The sequence below is a fragment of the Malaclemys terrapin genome, chromosome 9, assembly GCF_027887155.1.
Source record: "Malaclemys terrapin pileata isolate rMalTer1 chromosome 9, rMalTer1.hap1, whole genome shotgun sequence".
Taxonomy (NCBI): domain Eukaryota; kingdom Metazoa; phylum Chordata; order Testudines; family Emydidae; genus Malaclemys; species Malaclemys terrapin.
The window spans coordinates 18,433,552-18,457,976 of record NC_071513.1 but is presented as its reverse complement, the minus strand read 5'-3'; the positions used below and the strand labels follow the sequence as shown (position 1 = coordinate 18,457,976).

Sequence of the window (24,425 nt, the reverse complement as noted above, 5' to 3'; positions counted from 1 at the left end):
ACACAAAGGAAGAACAATTTTGAGTAAGGTGAGTTATTTGGCTTAGCTGTCTAAAATGGTTCAGGACAGTAAATCATTCAGAGATAACTAGTTTTCTTGTAGTGATACATAAGGTTGGACTTGCAGCAGCAAAGACTAAACAACTGATTAATTCAGCGTGACGGAACTGATTTTTATTTTGACTGTTCTGCCAATCGGCGAGCTCGAGTTCTCAAACCATTCCATACCAAACCGCTTGTTAAATGCTCCTACATGTAGGTCTTACATCTGTCCAGAAAGACCCAGTGGGGAAGCTTTACTAACTGTAATAAAGCCTCTGGGCTTGGATCCTGCTGCCCTTACTCATGAGCGGTCCTACCGCCGAGCTCCCAAAGGAGCCATCCCACTAACGGCCAGTTTCTGCCATGGAAAAAACCCTACAGAAGTTAAGGCTGTTTCAAGCAGCAATAATTTCCAATGGGATTTCTTGGTGAAAATCCACAAGCCAGGGGTGGCTCTATGCTGCCCCAAGCACGGCAGTCAGGCAGCCTTCGGCGGCATGCCTGTGGGAGGTCCGCCGGTCCCGCGCCTTCGGCATACCCGCCGCCAAATTGCCGCTGAAACCGCGGGACCGGCAGACCTCCCGCAGGCATGCCACCGAAGGCAGCCTGACTGCTGCCCTCACGGCGACCAGCAGGCCGCCCCCCGTGCCCAGGCACGCATTTGCTGTGCTGGTGCCTGGAGCCACCCCTGCCACAAGCTGTGCACGGGAGCATGCTGCAGATAATTAACAGCCCACTGCGCCACAGCTAAATAACTAGGGAGCACCGCAAGCAGTGTCTTCTACATGATCCCAGGAAGAGTCATAATGCACTGTCCCCTTTCTTTTCACACAGAGTGGGAGCTCCACCTTTCTTAGGTTCCCTTTGCTTGTATAAGTGGAAGTGTATTTGTTTTTCACCTTAGGTTTTCACAGTGTCATATGAATCCAATCAGGTTGAACTGTCACACCCACAATGTTGGATTCGAATTTATATAGAACTTGGGTGCCCTTCCCTAATACAGATCAATGGTTTCATTCCTTTACATGGATTTTAACAAACCATATTGTAGTTAGGATACGAATCTAGGGTGAAATGTTGGCCCCATTGAAGTCAAAGGGAGTTTTGCTTCACTTCAATGAGCCAGGATTTCATGCCAGTGTAAATGGCATGTTGGTGTACAACATACCACCTAGATTAGTACTGACCAAAAGTCAACGTTTGCAGAAGGAGAACATTGATATTTGTGAATTCGTTTATTTTAGTGGAAGTTGAATTTTCTCCTTTAAAAAAAAAAGAGAGAGAATATTTGAAGCCAACAGAACATTTTGATATGGCAGTGCACTCTGTCGCCTATTTCTGAACTTGAGAGTGCTATAGGTAGATGCAGCCTTCAAATCAGTTTTCAAGGTAAATTTATTTCCATATTAAGATAGTTAAGTCTGGTCACACATCTTATCCTCTTGGCATTATCTAACACTAACGCAATTACCAACAGATAGATACTGGTAATATTGCTAATTAAGGGCCGGATCCTGATACCACTGAAGTCACAGGCAAAACCATGCATTGCACATTCACGTCACTAATATAGGACTGGACCCTTAGAGGATGGCTGTCAAGCCTACGAACAAAGACACCTCCTTTCCATTGATGCTACAAAACACTTTACCCTCCATGCTTCACTTCCCCTGCCCTGATACTATGGGGGCTGACAAAGGAGGATTCAGAATGAACCCATTTCATTAAGAGGATTTATACAGATGATTTACCTGATATTTTCCATAAGCAACTAATTACTACAAAGATATCCAACACCATTAAATGCCATGCAAAGCTGTGAGAGCAATCCTTATTAGGAAACAGGGTTCACAGATATGGGCTATATGCAGTACTGTATATCTGCGGCTAATTAATCTAATCCAATTCTCACACATCTCAACTGAGGTATGGAATGACACATGCTGATATCGACATTCATGCCAAGTTCTTCCAAAACACAAACTGGCACTTACTAAAATTAGCCATAATCACTCTAAGTTCACATTCTGCAGGAGAATAGGATATCAGGAAGGAATCTGAAGTCCTCTAATTAGGCACACACACAAAAATTGAGAAGGCACGTTTTACTATCTGAAAGGCAATCACACAAGAGGAGAGAGAGAAATTGCACCAGACAGAAGTTATATATAGACATACAGTATAAACAAAGCCTCCTTACAATTTTAGGCAGATGCTGTTTTTGTGGAGGAAGACACACTCTCACAAACAGAGAAGAACTAGTAGGGGAAGCAAAAGTGGATGGGAACCTGGGAGGCAGTGACCATGAGATGGTCGAGTTCAGGATCCTGACACAAGGAAGAAAGGAGAGCAGCAGAATACGGACCCTGGACTTCAGAAAAGCAGACTTTGACTCCCTCAGGGAACAGATGGGCAGGATCCCCTGGGAGAATAACATGAAGGGAAAAGGGGTCCAGGAGAGCTGGCTGTATTTTAAAGAATCCTTATTGAGGTTGCAGGAACAAACCATCCCGATGTGTAGAAAGAATAGTAAATATGGCAAGCGACCAGCTTGGCTAAACAGTGAAATCCTTGCTGATCTTAAACGCAAAAAAGAAGCTTACAAGAAGTGGAAGATTGGACAAATGACCAGGGAAGAGTATAAAAATATTGCTCAGGCGTGCAGGAGTGAAATTAGGAAGGCCAAATCACACTTGGAGTTGCAGTTAGCAAGAGATGTTAAGGGTAACAAGAAGGGTTTCTTCAGGTATGTTAGTAACAAGAAGAAAATCAAGGAAAGTGTGGGCCCCTTACTGAATGAGGGAGGCAACCTAGTGACCGAGGATGTGGAAAAAGCTAATGTACTCAATGATTTTTTTGCCTCTGTCTTCACGAACAAGGTCAGCTCCCAGACTGCTGCACTGGGCAGTACAGCATGGGGAGAAGGTGACCAACCCTCTGTGGAGAAAGAAGTGGTTCGGGACTATTTAGAAAAACTGGACGTGCACAAGTCCATGGGGCCGGATGCGCTGCATCCGAGGGTGCTAAAGGAGTTGGCAGGTGAGATTGCAGAGCCATTAGCCATTATTTTTGAAAACTCATGGAGATCGGGGGAGGTCCCAGATGACTGGAAAAAGGCTAATGTAGTGCCCATCTTTAAAAAAGGGAAGGAGGAGGATCCGGGGAACTACAGGCCAGTCAGCCTCACCTCAGTCCCTGGAAAAATCATGGAGCAGGTCCTCAAGGAATCAATTATGAAACATTTAGAGGAGAGGAAAGTGATCAGGAACAGTCAGCATGGATTCACGAAGGGGAAGTCGTGCCTGACTAACCTAATTGCCTTCTATGATGAGATAACTGGCTCTGTGGATGAGGGGAAAGCAGTGGATGTGTTATTCCTTGACTTTAGCAAAGCTTTTGATACGGTCTCCCACAGTATTCTTGCCGCCAAGTTAAAGACGTATGGGCTGGATGAATGGACTGTAAGGTGGATAGAAAGCTGGCTAGATCGTCGGGCTCAACGGGTAGTGATCAATGGCTCCATGTCTAGTTGGCAGCCGGTTTCAAGCGGAGTGCCCCAAGGGTTGGTCCTGGGGCCGGTTTTGTTTAATATCTTTATTAATGATCTGGAGGATGGTGTGGACTGCACTCTCAGCAAGTTTGCAGGTGACACTAAACTAGGAGGCGTGGTAGATACACTAGAGGGTAGGGATCGGATACAGAGGGACCTAGACAAATTAGAAGATTGGGCCAAAAAAAACCTGATGAGGTTCAACAAGGACAAGTGCAGAGTCCTGCACTTAGGACGGAAGCATCCCATGCACTGCTACAGACTAGGGACCGAATGGCTAGGTAGCAGTTCTGCAGAAAAGGACCTAGGGGTCACAGTGGACGAGAAGCTGGATATGAGTCAACAGTGTGCTCTTGTTGCCAAGAAGGCTAACGGCATTTTGGGCTGTATAAGTAGGGGCATTGCCAGCAGATTGAGGGACGTGATCGTTCCCCTTTATTCGACATTGGTGAGGCCTCATCTGGAATACTGTGTCCAGTTTTGGTCCCCACACTACAAGAAGGATGTGGAAAAATTGGAAAGAGTCCAGCGGAGGGCAACAAAAATGATTAGGGGTCTGGAGCACATGACTTATGAGGAGAGGCTGAGGGAACTGGGATTGTTTAGTCTCCAGAAGAGAAGAATGAGGGGGGATTTGATAGCAGCCTTCAACTACCTGAAGGGGGGTTCCAAAGAGGATGGAGCTCGGCTGTTCTCAGTGGTGGCAGACGACAGAACAAGGAGCAATGGTCTCAAGTTGCAGTGGGGGAGGTCCAGGTTGGATATCAGGAAAAACTATTTCACTAGGAGGGTGGTGAAACACTGGAATGCGTTACCTAGGGAGGTGGTGGAGTCTCCTTCCTTGGAGGTTTTTAAGGCTCGGCTTGACAAAGCCCTGGCTGGGATGATTTAGCTGGGAATTGGTCCTGCTTTGAGCAGGGGGTTGGACTAGATGACCTCTTGAGGTCCCTTCCAACTCTGATATTCTATGATTCTATGATTCTATGCAGTCTCCAACATTCAATTGTATGTCTTTTGTTGCAGTCATAGCAATGTAGGCCCCGATACTGCAACTCCTCATTCCCAAGCATAATCTCAAGCATCTAACTAGTCCCATTGAAGTCAATAGGAGTGCTCATGCTAAAAGATAAGCACATGCATGATCAGAGCCACAGACATAAGGTCATATTCTCCCCTCTATGGTCAGCACAAGACTTATGAACCACTTAAGCCCTCAAAGCAGGGGAGGACTTCACCCTATGTCATAAATCCTAACGGGCTTTTCATAGGCACATGAAGGAGAGTGTGTTATGGCTTCTCTGTTACAGGCCTAACTTCTTTGGTTGATCTAAGGAGAAATACAGATGTGTGAAATGATCTACTGAAGGAACTGGGATGTATGGCTGAGCAGTATATCTGATGGCTTCATTTGAAGAAGAGAGAGTATTCATGCACTTGCAGTTGCACCAGAGAATTGGACAAGGCACAGGCTCTAGACTCAGGGTACGTCTATACCCAGCCGCTAGTTCGGCGGCTGGCAATCGAACTTCTGGGTTCGACTTATCGCGTCTTGTCTGGACGCGATAAGTCGAACCCGGAAGTGCTCGCCGTCGACTGCGGTACTCCAGCTAGACGAGAGGAGTACCGCGGAGTCGACGGGGGAGCCTGCCTGCCGCGTGTGGACCGAGGTAAGATCGAACTAAGGTACTTCGAACTTCAGCTACGTTATTCACGTAGCTGAAGTTGCGTACCTTAGTTCGATTTGGGGGGGTTAGTGTAGACCAAGCCTAAGTAAAGATCTTCCTGGGGCAAATAATTCAATTCCCAACTGAAGTATTATTAAGACCTGGATACCAAGATACCACTAGGTCCATGCTGGTTTTGTGCTGAGTGGAGAGGCCCATCCCACATAGTCACTAAACGTGTTCCTGATTATCTCATTCAGTTTCTTGTCCTCTTTGCTTCAGCTCTAATAGACAGGGGAAAGTCTCATGCAGAGCAGTATGGAATTAACAGAAGTCTTAATTCTGAGCCGAGAACGGAGATTAGAGGAACCAAGCTGGAGCTGCAGTCTTGAGCTGGTCCAGAGAGAGGTCCATCATCCCATCACTTCACAACCTTCTCTTCTGTCCCCACCTTGCCTTGCCCTTCCTTACTTTGTGCATCAGTCAGAGACATCTACTCATTTTAATTAGCCTGGAAACAGCATTGACTGTGGATTGGTTTTCAGATGAAAGCCAAGCCCATGGCATTGGAAAATGTGGTCCGGATCAGGATTAGATGCAGTGTTAGCTTCCTGTTTGAATGCTGGGTCCCTCTCTCTCCTCTCACCTCCCTACTTTTCTCCAGATGCAAAGGCAGCTATTGTTGCTTCTCAGGCCTTGTCTAAACTGGCAACTTTCTGTGCTGTACCTCCCAAGGTGTACACACGCCAAGCCACTTAGTGCACAGAAACTGCACAGTTGCAGTGCTGTAAAAAAAGCACCCCAACGAAAGGCGTACAGCTTTCTGCGCCGGAGCTACAGCGCCTCCAGGAGGTGTCCCACAATGACTGTTCTTGCCTCTCTAGTCATCGGTTTGAACTCTACTGCTTTGCCCTCAGGTGACCAACCATGAGCCCCACCCCTTAAATTCCTTGGGAATTTTGAACATCCCCTTCTTGTTTGCTCGGTGATGCATTCAGTGGTCTTAGCGCATCTTTCCAGGTGACCATGCCTGCACCACGCACCAGGCGATCCCCCGCTTGGAGCAATGCCGAGCTGCTGGACCTCATCAGCATTTGGGGAGAGGAGACTGTCCAGTCCCAGCTGCGCTCCAGCCATAGGAACTATGAAACCTACGGACAGATTTCACGATGCATGACAGAAAGGGGCCATGACCGGGGGACACTGCAGTGCAGGGTCAAAGTGAAGGAGCTGCAGAACACCTACTACAAGGCGCAGGAGGCAAACCGCCGCTCCAGTGCTGTGCCCACAAGCTGCCAGTTATACAAAGAACTGGACTCAATATTCGGTGGCTTGTGTGCCAGTTGAGAATGGACCGAGCCAGAAGGAGGAAATCTTGGACGAGGATGTGGAGGGGGACCCAGAGGCGGAGAACGACTCGGAGGTCAGAGATGCATGCAGCCAGGAGCTCTTCTCTACCCTGGAGGAGGCTAGTCAGTCACAGTGGTCGGAGCTTGGCGAAGTGCAAACAGGAGAGGAGGCCCTGGTAAGTAGCTTTGATTTGGGGAAATGCTGAAGCGAGTTGTTGGGGGCAGGAGGGTTGCAGAAAACAGGCTTGTGCCTGTATAGTGTGTGTACCACCACGTGCCTAGTCTGAACGGTGGAACAGAATGTTGATTGACTCTCTCACTTCACAGGAATCTGCCTGAGAGATCTCCACGAAACTTTCATAGAGATACTCGGCAATCCACTGCTGCAGGTTCTTTGGCAGAACAGCTTTGTTTCTTGCCCCATTAAAGGTAACTTTCCCATGCCACTCTTCCATCACTGGCGGGGGTGGGGACCATTGCTGCACACAGGCAAGCCACATAAGGACCAGGGCAGAAGCTGCAGTCATGGAGAAGACCCTCCCTTGATTCCCTGCTCACCCTCAGCAGCGAGATAACTTCCATAATGGACACAGCCTGTGGAAAATGTGGGGACAGTAATGATTATAAGGCCCCCCTCCCCCAGTGCTGGCTCTCCCCAAGAGCCATGTGCCCAGTGTACAGTACGGTCCTGGAACACTGATTTCCCCTGCCCCTGTGGTTACTCACCATTTTGAGGTCTGTTGGCTCATGTGTGCTTGCCTGGGGTCAGCCAGTTAGTGACAGGTATGTGAATAGTGGCTGTGTTTTAAATCACTGAATGAGTGGTCTGTGTGTTGAAAACAATACTGCTTCTGTAAAATGTTGCATTTTGGCTTCACAGATATGACTTTGGGAGCCCAGCCTCCCTCTTTGTTATTGCTGGCTGAACGGCTGCGCAGAATTAGAAAGCAGCCACGAAAAACTAAGGAGGACTTTCTGTGTGACGTCATGATGCCCTCCGCAGCCAAAAAACAAGAATTGAAGGAGTGGCAGGACAGCGAGAAGAGGGACTGAAAGGAGAATGCAGCGCGCCAGAACAAAGCCACGGAACAGCTCTTAAAGGTTATGAAGCGCCAAGCAGACGAGCTCCAGGCGCTACTAGCACTGCAAACCGAGCAGCTTCTCACCCGCCCTCCCCTGCAGCCACTGTCGCAATCCCCAGACATCACCAACACACTCTTATCAACCTCCTGGCTCCAGTCTGTACCCGCTACATTCCACTCCTGCCCCATCACAGTCCAGCCCTGTGGACTCCCAGTACCCTCTGCACTCAACATCCGTCTCTCTGCAGTTTAGCCCTGCTGAAGAACAATACCCACTGCACTGTACTCTAGAGGACAAGGTTGTATATAATACCTGGACATACACAAATCTTTAAACCGTACTGGGACCCCACTTCCTCCTGAGACCCTCCCTTCCCCCATCCCCCACTATGCTGATGTGTTTTTTTGTTTGTCTCTCTCCACCGGTTGTTGTTTTTTAATAAAAGAATTGTTTTGGTTTGAAAGCAATCTTTATTCTATTAATTGAAAGCAAACAGAACCCTGCAAAGCAATAGCCCTGGTCTCTGGCTGCTCAAATTCAGCCTCCAGGCACTAAGCCTCAGTGGTCCAGCCCTGAATGAAGCTTTCACCCTTCCCTTCACAAATATTCTGGAGCATACAGCACGTGGCTATAAGCATAGGAATATTGTCATCGCCCAGGTCCAGCCTCCCATATAGGCAGCGCCAGCGGGCCCTTAAATGGCCAAAAGCACACACAGTCATTCTGCACTTGCTCAGCCTGTTATTGAACCGCTCCTTGCTGCTGTCAAGGTTCCCCGTGTATGGCTCCATAAGCCACGGCATTAAGGGGTAGGCGGGGTCTCCCAAAATCACAATGGGCATTTCGACTTCCCCTATGGTGATCTTCTGGTCCGGGAAGAAAGTCTCTGCTTGCAGCTTCCTGAACATGCCAGTATGCTGAAAGATGCATGTGTCATGCACCTTTCTGGACCAGCCTGTTAATGTCCATGAAATGCCCACAGTGATCCACAGGCACCTGGAGAACCATAGAAAAATACCCCTTCCGATTAATATACTCGGTGGCTATGTGGTCTGGTGCCAGAATTGGAATATGCATGCTCCTCCACAGTTAGGGAAGCCCATTTGTGCAAAGCCATCCACAACGTCACACACGTTGCCCAGAGTCATGGTCTTTCGGAGCATGATACGATTAATGACCCTACACACTTCCGTCAACACGCATCCAACGGTCAACTTTCCCACTCCGAACTGGTTAGCGATCAATCGATAGCAGTCTGGAATAGCCAGCTTCCACAGTGCAATCACCACACACTTCACCAATGACAGGGCCACTCTCATTCCTGTGTCCTTGTGCTGCAGGGCTGGGGTGAGCTCATTACACGGTCCCATGAATGTGATTTTCTTCATCTGAAAGTTCCACAGCCACTGCTCGTCATCCCAGACGTGCATGACGATGTGATCCCACCACTCAGTGCTTGTTTCCAAAGCCCAAAAGCGGTGTTCCACTCTGGTCAGCACCTCCGTGAATGCCACAAGCAATCTCATGTCGTAGCTACTACGCATGGCAAGATCAATGTCAAACTCCTCTTGCCTTTGTAGTTTAAGGAGTAACTCCACTACCACTCATGACGTGTTAGTGAGAGTGAGCAGCATATTGGTCAGCAGTGCAGGATCCATTCCTTCAGACCAAAGAGGCAGAGTGCACAGTACACAAACCGTTGAAAGATGGCGCCAAATGCGGATGGAAGCACAGGGATTGCTGGGATGCGAAGCAATGCATCACGGGGCATTGGGACAGGATCCAGGATGTCCTATGACCCTCTCCGCCTTCCCACAACTCTTAGCGGCAGAAGAGGAAGAGATGTTCTGTGGGATAGCTGCCCAGAGTGCACCACTCCGAATACTGCTGCTGCAAGTGTGAACACACTATTGCACAGGCAGCTGACAGTGTGAACACACAACAGTAGTTTCCCTTCAGCACTCTCTGAGCGGCGCTGTAACTCCCGGCGATGTAACTCTGCCAGTGTAGACAGTCAGTCTTCACTTCGGTCTCTAGACTCACTAGTGAGGCAATGCAGTTGCAGGTTTGTCAGTTGCAGAATGATTTTCTCCACCTGCTGCTGTCCTGAGACACTGCAGGGACTCCACAATAGTTCTACAGACCCGCATGCGAGAGAATCTTCTTCCAGAAGAAGAAACTATCTTACAAAGAAAGTCTTCCCTTCCACCTCCCAAAAACCATAATTAGTGACCATAACTCAATGTTTTGAGGGGTGATGGTGATTTTATTTAACAATGTTACTTACGGGATATAAGTTGTCTGCAGTAAAATTTATTCACTGCATCCAACACTCTTTCTCACTCTGAAAAAGTTACAGGGAGCTCGTGCATGCATTGGTCTTTGCAAACTGCAGACGATGGGCAGGTGCCCAGAAAACAACTTCCCAAATGGACACAGCAATATGCTGCAGAGGCAGCATGAACACATGGCTTGTATCTTGATCAGGGCCAGCTCTTTAATCTACATTTTTATGCTCACCATGAGGTCAATTGCAGAGGGCCCCTGGAGCTATCCCTGCACAACTTTTTGGAGAAGGCAGAGTCCCCAGTAGCCTTTTCTGCACTGCAGTCCTACTGGCTGTGGTTTGTCTGGTACCGATGTACCACGAGACAACACCGAATTTTGGCTTGAGTGATTATTCTTACGAATTTCAAGGATTGTGTCTAATTAGAGAGAGCTACTCCAGAATACACATTAAAAATTAATCCACACAGCAACAATCAAAGTGCCACATCTCCTGGATCAGCATGGGTTTTGTCATAGCTTTGTGTTATTTACAATGTAAGATGTGACTCTGTATGAAAGTTTCAAATATAAACATTTTTAAAGGCACAGTGGACTGTACAGTAATAGGCTTCCCCCATTCTACATTTTCCCTTATGTTTGACACCCACTTTTCAGTGACATCTCTCCTATATCTCAGAGGGTCCCTTCTGCCAGAGGCATACATAGTCCTCTAAAAGAGGCTGCTAGCCTTCCAAACTTTAAGGTTTTAGTTGTTTCTTGCCTTCCTTACAGTATCTTAGCAAGCTAGTGATTGAGAACTCAGATCCTGGTTTCCATTTTTGTTTTTTTAGCAGGGTCCCCCTTTCTGTGCTCTGGACGTGTATAGAACCTGGTGATTTTCTACACTTGCAGTTCTCTCTCTTATCGTAGGAAATTGAGTTTTAGGTCTTGGTTCTAGATATTGTAAATGCTCCTACACTGGCCCAAGATGGTACAAGTAGCTGGAAGCAACAGCATCTCCCAGAATAGGAATAGAAGCCAGTGCTGATCAGCAGCCACCAAGACAGTACTTCTAGCAGCAGCAGGTTTTGGAAGAGACCCTTCCCTTTCAGAATTACAGTCAAGAGACTGATTTACCTTTCATGTCTGAAGTATATTAACAATAGGTACCAGACTATGGCCACATGCAAATTCTGCTCCTGGACTGTTGAATATTGCTGACCAAGAGAAGTTTCCGCATAACCATACATGTCGTCCATCATAAAGCACGTCAAGGACATAAAACTTGAGTACGTTGAAAGACCAGTGAAGAGAAAGTTTGGAGGTTTGCATGGGATCTAGTATCCATGCATTTCCCTTTTACTTTTACATTATCACAGGGGGCCATTTGTGGAGCTGAAATAATTGCAAGTTGTGGCCTTTCACAGAGTGGAAATGCAAATAGTAAACACATCTCAAAAGATCCTCAGTGTACATGACGTACAAAGGGTCATTTAAGAGCACTGAATCCTCCAGTGCTCTGGCTTACATAGCTTCTCCTCCTCCAATTCCCTTTGTCATAGCCGTAGGTCCTGCACTAACACATCAGACCTTAAAATGTTGAGGTTTGTGCACATAGTACATTTCTATTTGACATTTACTAATTTCCCCCATGTTGAAAAGATTATTAATATGCAATGGTGCCAGCATACCAAAACAAACTCTTTTATGGAGGGCTCTAAATATCAGTTAAATCCATTGTAGTCTAAAAACTCTTGCTCCTTTGGTTGAGTGCTCAGCTAAAAAAAAAACCTACATTCTTTGATGACATACTAATTTTGGAGAGGTTTTTATATGAAACGATCTGGCAGATACTAAAATGCTACAGCAAATCATGATGTTGCAGCTCAGGTTTCTCCTATGTGAAACCCCAAACCCACCAAGTGAAATGTCAGCTGCATTCCTTGAAATCTGAAGTGATTCTCTGGCTCCAGAGAACAATCACTGCACTGTTATTTCTAGGGAGCTACTGCTTAAAAATGCCTGTGCCCATTTCTGGATGCTAGAGTGACAAATGTAAATGTGTAGTGCCAGACTCGCAGCCCCACTCCACTCGGGCAGCACAACGCAAGCAGAAACCGCCCACAGCTCCCCAGATGAGGGTTCCTCTGAGACCGGGGAGACCCATCAGGAATACTTTGATCATAGCCTGTCCATGCCACACTCCAGCTATTCACAAGCTGGACAACAACCTCTTTGGGAATTTTGTCAACAGGCATTAGTTAGAGCAGCCCCTAAGCTGTTTTCACTAGAGCTGGGGTTGGGGTTGGCACAGAAGCCAAGCCATAGAAGAAAACCTGGCCAATAGTTCTGCTGAGCTGAGGCTGCAGGGCCCAGAACTGGACCATGGCTGCCAAGTTCTGGGCAGCTCTGTATGTGATGTTGTATGCAAATTTAATGGGTTAATGTGAATATTTGAAAATAATTTGCAGGCAACCAAACATCAGCTTTAACAAAATTATGCACATTTAGTTCAGATGAAATGTGTCACTTTGACAGCCTTGGCCAATGCTAGGAAAAGAGGCAAGCATGGAAGCCACTGGAAACAAACTTCCAAGGTACAACTATGTTTGGGCATATTTGCTGGTAACCGAGTTCTACCATGCCCTCATTGCACAGGGTAGACAACATGATTTTGCAGCAGCATTAGAGCAGTGTCATTGCCTCATGTAGAGGCGATCAGGTGAAGGTAAGCTATACCACAGGTTGCTAACATAGTTCTTTATACTTCCTTGCTAATGTGGATTCATATGCTAAGATTGTAAGCTCTTCAGGGCAGGACCTGTCTCTTTGTTCTGTATTTGTACAGAACCTAACACAATGGGGTGATAGTCCAGGCCTGGGGCTCTTCGGCACTACCACAATGCAAATAATATTGGTTTTCTCGAAAGGAGAAACCAGGGCTGGGTGATTTCTTTGTTCAAAACATGTTTTCACCCAAAAAAAATGCAGATTTGGATTGATCGAAACATTTCACAAGTTGTTGTGATTGAAAAAAGCTAAACAAAAATTCCAAAAAACTCAAAACATTTGAAACAAAATGTTTCAATTCAAAATGTCTTTGTTTTGAAATTTCTTTCAACTTTATTGTTAAAAACTATTAAAAATCCTCAAAATTGAAATAAAAAAAGTTTTATTTTAGGTAAAATGAAACATTTCATTTGACTTGAAATAGACACCACCCAACCCCTAACTTTTCCTCTAAGTTTCCTTTTGGGTCAACTTGAAGACGCTATTTTTTTTAATTGCCAATGAACTGAAGAATTAGATATTTAGCCCGCTCTAGAGAAACCTTACATACAACATAACCTGCGCTAAGTCAGTTCCTAACCATGGCCACCCGTCCCACTAGCTGGCAAACACTAGTGTGATTAGCAAAGCCGACACACACCTCCTTCAGTAGAAGTACTGTAGCAGTCTGAAATCACGCTATCAATGCTGCTATTGCATTTTGACTATAGATCTGCGAAGACTAACAGGGACAGAGACAGCTTTTTTTTTTTTAAATCTGGGGTTCTGAAGTTAAAAAAAATAAAATAGCTGTTTAATATTGCCGTAATGAGTAGTTTTGTACCATGACTAAATTTGCCCACTTTCAATAAAGTCATAAACAAGCTTCCAAACTCAGTGTTCCTTTTATTTATTAATGCAATTTAGCCCCCCAAAGCCCCCAGTTGTCTACACCCAGGATTGAGCAACTTGTGAAGTATTTTTTTAATGAAATGGTTTTTTTCCCCCCTCATTTGTTCCAGAGGATTCACTTTTCTCCATAAGCAGTAAAGTCACTGGGAAATCTTGTGAATACAATGGCACCACCTACCACCACGGGGAAATGTTTGTGGCCGAAGGGCTTTTTCAGAATAGACAACCCAACCAGTGTGCTCAGTGCAGCTGCTCAGTAAGTAAGAATTTCATTGAACCCTGCTGTATGCTTTGCTAGATTCTCTTTGCTAGGAGACCAGCCTATTGAACTTTAACTAATGTGTAGTAGTACCTGGGCAGTGGAGGCTGAAAGTCAGTAGTGAACAGTGACATATAAAAGCATACTCAGAGCCAATATGCAGCACCAGGTAAATGCCATTCTGCCTCCTACTCCAAACACAGTAGACGAAATTTACCCCGTTGTGAACACTCTGTACCTGACCCCACACTCCACACACTTAAAGGTGGCTGGAAGAATATTGCTACTTGGAGTATATATAGTTTTATGTCAACCGGACTATGGAAAGTTCAACACTGGCTTTCTAAAAGAGGCCAGAATTATTCTAAATTCAATAAAGATTCCTACAAGTGGGAAGTGGATGGCTCATGGGATTGACAATGGGCATAGAACTTTAACCCACTAGATCATCAATTCGAATTGCAGTGACCAGTAGTTGTCACCCTCCAGTGGCTGTTCAGAGCCACTCTGTGAATTGAAATAGGTTCAGTCTATCCACCTCTTCCTGGACAAACATTGGCCACATTTGGACCTTCATTTGATCAAGTCACCAGCAAATTTTGCATTAAGGAACCATCTCGGTAGCCGTCTGGCCCAACAGGTCAAGTACTGAATGGACTTGGAGATTACACTACTGGGTCACTGCTCAATGCAGTCCCTCCAGGTCAAGGCTGAAACTCAGTGGTGGGGCAGTGAGTTGGGAGCTTGCACTATGACAGTGCCCATGTTGTACCTATATAGGAGAGGGATGCTCAGTGGTTTGAGCGTTGGCTTGCTAAACCCAGGGTTGTGAGCTCAATCCTTGAGGGGGCCACTTAGGGATCTGGGACAAAATCAGTACTTGGTCCTGCTAGTGAAGGCTGGGGGCTGGACTTGATGACCTTTCAAGGTCCCTTCCAGTTCTAGGAGATAGGATATCTCTACTATTTCATTTCATACCTCTCTTGTGGATTGAGTCTCCTGGTATGTTATTGTACAGAATATAGTGCTCAGGAAATGTGCCTGTTTTGTTAATGTTTTGTGTTTTTAGAAAGACAGTTAAGGACTACTCTTCCGTGCAATATCCTGTTTCTAGATGCTTGAGTGGCACATATGTAAATGTACAGAGCCAGATTCAAATCTATATAAGGGCTTGTCTTCACTACTGGGGTACGTCGACCTAAGTTACACTACTCCAGCTACGTGAATAATGTAGCTGGAGTCAACATAGCTTAGGTCGACTTACTGTGGTGTCTACACCACGCTGCATCGACAGGAGGCGCTCTCCCGTCGACTTACCTTACTCTTCTCTGAAAGGTGGAGTACTGGATTTGACAGGAGAGAGCTCAGGTGTCGATTTAGCGGGTCTTCACTAGCCCTGCTAAATCGACACCCGCTGCATCGATTGCGGCAGCATGGATCTCCCTGGTAGTGAGCACAAGCCCAAAATGTAAATGCATAGTACCATATGAATCAATGCAGAAACCATTTCTTAATTGTCTTTGTTTTTAATGGCAGGAAGGGAACGTGTATTGTGGCCTGAAGACTTGCCCTAAATTAACATGCTCTTTCCCAGTTTCTGTTCCGGAGTCCTGCTGCCCAGTTTGCAGAGGTAAAATCCGCTATGTAAGCAAAAGGATACTGTCTGCAAGCATGCACATTCACCCATTGCAGAGGGAGTTTGGAGATTAAACATTGTAGTTCAGCAGATGTATCATTTTTTGTTTTGTTTTCCTAAATTGAAACAAGCAATTAATACAGCAGAAGCAACGTTACGATAATGACTTGAAACAAGGATGCAAAGTACTAAAATATCTGCCACCTCTCCAGCAGATGAGCTTTGAAATATGTATATATCCTGCAAGTGCCCAGACTTGCTCTCATCATAAAAAGAAACAGTTCTTAGGATACGATCGATTCCCCCAAGTAAATGAAGTGCCAGTCTACATTCAGGTATCTCTGGTATTGTATTAGCAAGTCTGTGTTAGATCCCAAAGCAGCCCTCACGTACACACAGAGAACTTAATTCTGGAGAAGGTCAAAATCCTAAATCTGGGCCTCCAAATTTTGCAGGTGAGGCCTTCTTTATAATTGTATCTTACCTATATATTTATATTGGGGCTTCTGTGTCACCCACCACTGGACTATCTAAGCATATGGACCAGATTGTTAAAGGTAAATAGCTGCCTAAAGATGCAAATTATCACGTAGTGGGATTTTCAGAAGTGCCTAGGTGCCTAACTCCTATTGAAACCAATGGGAGTTAGGCACCTAGTGGGATTTTTAAAGTGCCTATCTGTGTTCTTAGGGGTCTACATATCTAAATATCTGACCCTTACAGCTCAGTACCGTTACTTGGAAAATTAAGGAGCATTTATATTATTTGTCGTTCGTTTGTGCCTATAGTACTAGACACTGCACCAACACAGAGTGAGGGACAGATATTGCTTACAGTCTATACAGGCAAGAAGAGGGGGAGGGGAAACGGAGACTCAGACTGGTGAACACAGCAGGTCAGCCAGGGATAACTCAGGCACAGAATCCAGGTTTCCAGAGTTCCAGTCCAGTTCCCTACCCAGCAGGCCATGCTGCTGCTGCTGCTGCTTATATTTTTACCCACTAAACATAGAAACATTTTATTAGGCAACTTGGATTTGAAGCTTTCTGCACTCAGACAGGCAAAGGTGATGGTCCCTGTCTCATGGCAGGCGATCTAGCAGATTACCATTTAACATTCAATGTGTTGAGTGTGCAATAAAATAAACATTAGCTAATCATCTGGTTCCTGGTCTCTGTTCCCTGATAGCTATTTTTAGTTTCCTGGGATGGTAGCACATAATTTTACTTTATATGGTGACTTGGCTTTGGAACTGACCAGTTATAATTACAAAAAAATCAAACTGAGTTTCAAAGCACAAAGCATCATGCCTTAGTTACACAGTGCACTAGGATTATGTTGGAAAAGTCAGCCACCTAAAACAGGAGAGGACAGTCACTAAAGAGAAAAAAGTTAATCAGAAGTAGGAAATTCAGGGCAAGATGTAGGAGGCATTAGGCAAGACAGGTTATGCAGTAAAGGAGATTCAGAGCCTGCAATGGCCTTTGAAAAGACTCTACTTTTGTATGGTGGTTTTTAAAATGCTTCATTATTTATAATACTTTCTTAAAAGTAACATTTCCTTTCTAACTACCCTTGTCCTTTTCAATCTGGCATATGCTGATTTATCCTTCCCCTGCGATTCTTATGAAGCACAAGCCTGAGCAATTCGGTTGCATGAAGATATATGAGCACAGCCTCAGGGAGAGGGATCTGTTAGTTAATTTCTACTCCCTGGAAGGACAAAGAATATTAGTAACTTATGAAGCCCTCTGCATTTTCAAATTAGTCCTTTTCCTACTGACTAGAGATGGCTCCAAGCCAAAAAGTCCAGCTCCTGATTTGGGGGCACATGCTGCTACCCTGGAGTTCTGTGGTGCAAATGTGGGGCCATTATAAAGCTTACATTGCATAACACATCTAATAAAAGACAGATGTAAACACCAAAGTTTGGGGGTGTTCAATTCCAAATCTATCTCCCCAGTAGATAACCCTCCCGCCCCATTCCTGTAAGTCATCCTTACATGTCTTTAGACAATAAAATTTCTAAAGCTGTCTTTACAAAGACTTAAATGGAAGCTGAGATTTTTTTATTTACATTTCTTAAATTCCCCCAGATCATGGTGTTGGGTTTTGAGGGGCCAAAGTCTTGCTCTGAAGTTCCTCTAGTTGCTTCTCTAAAGCATTTTAATTCCTCCTACATCACAATGCACAAATGGCAAGTGCCTCAGCCAGGGGCACCAGAACAGCGAGGGTGAGGGGGCCATGGCCCCATTACTTTTAAAAGTAGGAGGTCTATGCCTTCCCATTTTGACCTGCCTTAAGGGTGAGCAATGGGAGGGAAGGGGTGGAGAGGAGCAGGCAGCGGGTGGGGCCTCAGGGGGAAGAGGCAGAACAGGGGGGTGGGGCCAAGGTTTGGGTGCCAGTGCCCCCACCCCACTTCTAGGGAGTTTCCAGAGCTCCTGGTCTCAGCTAATATCTCTGATTCCACAAACATTCATCTAACACACAAGTCAACGTTTCCTTCTAGTGTTTACTTCTTTGTTATGAGCATTCTAAGTGATATGAACCCTATCCTGAGGACAGGGCTACCTACCTGTACTCCTTCTCCTGGCTGTTTGTGGTCTTCAGCTTTTTCTCATTTGCAGACCCCCTAAAAATCTTCAAATGGGGGTGTGGACCCCTTTGGAAATCTTAGTCTGCTGGCCCCCAGGTGTCCACGGACCACAGGTGAAAACCACTGGTCTATGTCAACAGCAGAGCTGTACAGTTCATGATGGTTGGCCGAGGTACAGGAATCTACCGGCTGACATTAGAGCCAGTCCTACTAGTTCTGTTTCTCATATAGCCTGATATATGTTACCGCACCTGGCTCCCTCCTGCCTGTGTGTCCAGGGAGTAATGCACTCAGAGTGGCTCTTGCATTTATTTTTTAAATAATTTCGATGGCAGAGTGTTGAATTTTTTAAAAAAGAAACTCATTGGTTCAGGATAATATTTGGGAAATAAAATTTGGTAACTCAGGGTGTGAACTCGACAGTAAGCAAAAAGGGGAAAACAACCCTTAAGGACAATGCAACACAAAAATGTACTTCATTCTTTATATGATAAGTGTAGTTTAATATCGACTGAGGCTAATACTTCATAGCAGACTAGGAAAATGTCACATAGATTGTAAGCTCTTTGTACTCAGGGGCTGTCTTTTTGTTCCACGATGGATTTTTTGCCCAGAATGGCAGCTTTAGAGATACAAATAATACATCTGTTTTGTAAAAGTAATGGGGTCTTAGTAAGATGTGACCTCACTACAGCTCTGCCTCAGTCTTTGGTCTCATTCGGCTGTGCAGAATTCTCATAGGCATTTCTAAGGCATTGCACAATTACTCCCATGACTGTTTGTTTTACTTCACACACAGGAGATGGAGAATTATCATGGGAACATTCTGATGGGGATATCTTCCGGCAACCTGCCAACAGAGAAGCCGTAAGTGTGCCCTGTGTAATCAGAAAACCTGTTTTCCTGCTGAGCCATTCACACACACACACACACACACACACACACACACGTAAAAGGGATGATTACTCTAACTCTTCACCAGTTCTGCCTTGGCATGGGAATACCTGGCAGAAAAATTCATAGTAGTGACAATACCTTTTTCCATTGTATCTTCCTCTGTTTGCCTTTAGCTCTTTGTACCCAGCTGAAAATCTGATGATCTTAAAGAAATGACAGAGAAAAATTCTCTTGTGATAGATTGGAGCCCCCTCTCCCAGCCCCCTAAACAGAAACTTACACAGGATGCTCTGAAACAAATTTATTGCACTTCACATATCAGCTCTCATGAACTAAAAGGTGCTGCTAGGGAGCTGAGGGCACTACAGAGTGAGCAATTAGGGCTCATGAGGGCAGAATGGGCATCTCTTACAAAAAGGATACTTTGTTTTCTATTTCCTAGGTAGTGATTTGTTACGCCTGCTCTTTCCATAATCCCTCTTTCCCACTTTGCTATCCCTTCTCCTCCTCATTCACTATAATATTCTACTTTTCCTTCTAAAATCATTTGTGGTTCATGGACTGTTGAAATGGCAGCCTGTGATCAGCTGATGTCTAACATCTCCCACAATGATTGTTAGAAAAAAATCCAGTGTCCTTTGTTTAAAACAAAAGCTAGCACCAGAGGAAGGGGGGACGTTGTTTATTTTCTGTGGTTCACAGTGTATTTTGTTGCTGGACAAAAATTCTATATCCATTTCTGTGGCCCCTGACTCAGCAACAGCCAGGGACCCTGCCTGTAGAGCAGTACGAATGTTGGAAAATTCATCATTGCTAATACCAAGTAAATACTTAGCAATATATAGGTCGTATGTCATATGCTGTAGCTGTTTGGATACTATTATATCTGCCAGTATTCAATAGTTACAACAGTAGGACAAAATGCCACATTATAAGAAGATAGACCCATTCACTGGCTCTAACTCTTCATTGCTCTGTTTAACCAAGTACCTTCAGTGCTCCAGAATGAGCGCAGACTACCACCCAACTAGAACAGTAGCATATTGCAGCCCCCTTGTAAATAACCACAGCAGGTGCAGGGCAAAGGAGACTCTAGCCCTGCGAGTGCATTGCCACTAGGACGCACATGTGACTGACCCAGGTGGTCTCTGGATCTTGTTACGGAGATTTTACTTATTCTCTTGCACTTTACTGAGCCAACATGTGCAGCTAAGGCCTGATCCAAACCTAATGGAAAGATCCCCCATTGACTCCTGCAGACTTTGGATCAGATACTTGTGCATACCATACCTGAATAAATGGTTTGTCTGCCACGGGAGCATTGCTTTTCAATAGTCGTAACACTTATTCTCCAGGTATCGTGCCTGAGGTGTATGAATTCACTCCAGAGGCTAGATCAATCTATGGGGCAGCTTTATTGCCTCCAGGGCGAAGATTAACCATCACTAATAGTGTTGATTTTTAGAACAAAATTTGGAGAGAGCACATGGAATTTTTAAGCATTTGGAGCACAAAATACATACACGCCCGTGGTCTATGGTAAGTCTTAGGGTTGCTCAAAATAAAATAGTAATCTTACAAGGAAGTTAAACAATCTTCAGTCCTGCCTTTGGGTATTTTTGGAAAAAATCCTCCCAAATAACCACGGTGCTTTGTTTTGAAAAACAGAGAGTCACCACATAGGCTATTTTCACCTACAGATCTCTCAAGGTTTCCCAGCTGATGGACTTCGAGCTAGATTCCAACAAGGTGCTGCTCCTCCAGAGCAACAGTGGTTGACTCTGGCCTTAGGAGTGTCTGTGACTCTGGCTCTACAGTGAAGTGAGAAGCAGGAGGGCAGGCAGCATCTGATCGTTACACATATTGCACTATACTTGGTCCAGATTCAGGGATGCTGTAAAAAAGTAGTTTGGATGCAGAAGGCTATAATGCCTGGGGTCAAATACCTACAGTTTAACCTCAAGCACCTAGAATATCAGGGTTGGAAGGGACCTCAGGAGGTCATCTAGTCCAACCCCCTGCTCAAAGCAAGACCAATCCCCAAACAGATTTTTGCCCCAAATGGCCTCTGCAAGGATTGAACTCACAACCCTAGGTTTGGGGGCGGGGGGGCAATGCTCAAACCACTGAGCTATCCCTCCACCTGTGTGAGTCTCTTTCCAGCAAGGAAGAAGCAAATCTTGAGATTTAGCACCTCACTGACATCAGTGGCAAAACTCACATTGACTGCACAGGGAGCCTTAATGCAGACAGTTTACACACGAAGTTCAGCTCTCCAATTGCTTCACTGAATGAAACATTTACATTCTTGTTCCTTCTGTCTCCACACAGAGGCATTCATACCATCGCTCCCATTACGACCTGTCCCCCAGCTCCACTAGACAGGTGGTCAACATTCCAAGATTTTCCAGTGGCAGGAGTAACCGTGGAGTCCTACCTGACCCCCAGCAAGCTTCAGGAACTATAGTACAGATCGTCATTAACAACAAGCATAAGCACGGACGAGGTAATGAGAAGTCCTTTTAGCAATACTACTCGGAGTCGGGTCTCAGCCATTTATAGCTCTCGAAGAATTCTTAAAAAGAACAGGAGTACTTGTGGCACCTTAGAGACTAACACATTTATTTGAGCATAAGCTTTCGTGGGCTACATCCCACTTCTTCGGATGCATAGAATGGAACATATATTGAATTCTTAGTACATAAAGGGGGAGACCCTTTGCAAATGACTGAACCCTGCAAGTCAGAAAGTAAAAGTACAGTAAGAGAGCAAAGATATAACATCAGGAGAGTTATCTTGGCTGAGGGCAATTGTGTCTGAGCACATAGAGGATGCTGCACTTGCCCATGCATAGGCAACGCATAGGCACTACCACATTGCTTGCTAAAGCACTTTGAGAATCTGTATTACATGAAACTATATAAAGACCACATTATTCTGTTGGGACTAGAAAGGCGAGCAGCTGACACCACTGTTGATGCCTTTGGATCTGTTGCTAAATTCACACACCGATTGGTCTAGCATCCAGAGAATGGAAAAGTCTGCTTTGGGTTATTTTCTTCATGCTTTCTCCTATTTGGTAACCCGTGTGAATGCAAGTGGCACGTGTTTAAGCTACCTCAGAAATCTCAGGCTACAAAGCCCTACTATGTTTAGGGTTACCAGACGTCCTCTTTTTCCCGGACATGTCCGGCTTTTCGGCAGTCAAACCCCCGTCCGGGGGGAATTGCCAAAAAGCCGAACATGTCCGGGAAAATGGCGGCTCTGTTTAAGAGCCGGGCTGCCTGAACGCTACCAGCTTCGGGCAGCCCCGTGCCTGGAGACCCTGCGCCGCCGGAGCCCGGGAGGGGAAGTGCCCGGCTGGGGGCGCAGGGTCTGGAGGCAAGGGGGCTGCCCGAAGCCGGTAGCGCTCGGGCAGCCCGGTTCTTAAACAGAGCCTCCAGCGGCTGCGGCTCTGTGTAACTGACACTGTGTCAGTTACACACAGCCCCGGCGGCTGGAGGCTCCAGCCGCCCCCGCTCTGTTTAAGAGCCGGGCTGCCCAAGCGCTACCGGCTTCGGGCAGCCCCTATGCCTCCAGACCCTGCGCCCCCAGCCGGGCACTTCCCCTCCCGGGCTCCGGCGGCGCAGGGTCTCCAGGCACGGGGCTGCCCGAAGCCGGTAGCTCTGGGGCAGCCCGGCTCTTAAACAGAGCCTCCAGCGGCTGCGGCTCTGTGTAACTGACACTGTGTCAGTTACACACAGCCCCGGCGGCTGGAGGCTCCAGCCGACCCCGCTCTATTTAAGAGCCGGGCTGCCCGAGCGCTACCGGCTTCGGGCAGCCCCGTGCCTCCAGACCCTGCGCCGCCGGAGCCCGGGAGGGGAAGTGCCCGGCTGGGGGTGCAGGATCTGGAGGCACGGGGGCTGCCCGAAGCCGGTAGCGCTCGGGCAGCCCGGCTCTTAAACAGAGCGGGGGCGGCTGGAGCCTCCAGCCCCCGGGGCTCTGTGTAACTGATCCAGTGTCAGTTACACAGAGCCAAAGAGGAGCAAAGCCTCCAGCCCCCTGGGCTGTGTGTAACTGACACAGAGGCTCTGTTTAAGAACCGGGCTGCCCGAGAGCTACCAGCTTCAGGCAGCCCCCTTGCCTCCGGACCCTGCGCCGCCAGCCGGGCACTTCCCCTCCCAGGCTCCGGCGGCGCAGGGTCCGGAGGCATGGGGGCTGCCCGAAGCCGGTAGCGCTGGGGCAGCCCGGCTCTTAGAGCCTAAGAGGAGCAGAGCCTCCAGCTGCGGGGGCTCTGCTCCTCTTCGGCTCTGTGTAACTTATACAGTGTAAGTTACGCAGAGCCGCCGGAGCCCCGGAGGGGAAGTGCCCAGCTGGGGGCGCAGGGTCCGGAGGCATAGGGGCTGCCCAAAGCCCGAGCGCTACCAGCTTCACGGTTTGCTGGGCAGCCTCCAGACCCTGCGCGCTGGGGCTCCAGCTGCGCTGGGGAAGCGCCGGCCGGGGGCGCAGGGTCTGGGGGCTGCCCGGCAAACCGTGAAGCTGGTAGCACTGGGGCAGCCCTTTCCCCCTGGCTGGGAGTGGGAGGGAGGAGGGGGCGGAGTTAGGGTGGGGGAAGGGGCGGAGTTGGGGCGGGGCTAGGGGTGGGGAAATGGGCGGGGCCATGGCCCGTGGAGGGTCCTCTTTTTTTATTTATGAGATATGGTAACCCTAACTATGTTACCACTAGGTTCGCTACTGCCAAGACTTACTGAGACATCTCCTTGGTAGAAAATATCCCACTTATGAGTGAAGAGGAACTTCCCCCTTTACACCTGTGTTGAACAAAGCTGTTATATAGTGTTCAGGCCAGCAGTTTCATCTCCCTCCCTCCCCCCCCCTTAAATTTTTATTCTGTTTTCCAGAGATCAATACAATACTTCATATCAAAGATATATGTAAAACAAAGCCCTGAGAGCTAGAGGCATTCCAGTAACATAACATAATGTCTTTAAGCCTCTGAGAGCCTTACAGGACTTATTACATTATGGGAACATTAGGACCTCAAGCTCATATGGAAAACCTTTATAGAAGCATGACTAAGCCATGTTCCTCAAGGATTATACTGAAAAAAAGAGGGGTGGGGGGGAATAACCAAATCCCCAATTTAAAAGGGGCAGCAGATTTTATGTCCTGGCAAAAGGGCATGATGCTGCAAGGTGCTGAGTGCACTCAATTCCTATATATTTCAACAGAGCTACTTGTGTAGCAGGTAAGTATTATTTAAGTGAATAATGGTCTGCAGGATCAGGCCCAAATAGTAATAGAAGAATTAGCTATAGAAGAGCAACTATATACAAAACCCAGAGTAGCACACACTCAGGAATGTCACACAAAGAGTTAAAAGCCTTTGTGTTATAGCCAACTAATCTTTTAAGGTATTAAC

At 46.5% G+C, this 24,425-nt stretch overlaps 1 protein-coding gene across 2 annotated transcripts in view; it reads left to right on the top strand.

Moving 5' to 3' along the window:
• Positions 1-24,425, top strand: part of CHRDL1 (chordin like 1) — a 61,630-nt gene that overhangs the window by 26,584 nt on the left and 10,621 nt on the right. For both annotated transcript variants that reach the window (XM_054040466.1, XM_054040465.1), the window contains exons 5-8: positions 13,747-13,892; positions 15,432-15,525; positions 18,927-18,994; positions 21,356-21,530. In XM_054040466.1, coding sequence (XP_053896441.1) covers positions 13,747-13,892; positions 15,432-15,525; positions 18,927-18,994; positions 21,356-21,530 — 483 coding nt within the window. The remainder of the gene's footprint in view (positions 1-13,746; positions 13,893-15,431; positions 15,526-18,926; positions 18,995-21,355; positions 21,531-24,425) is intronic.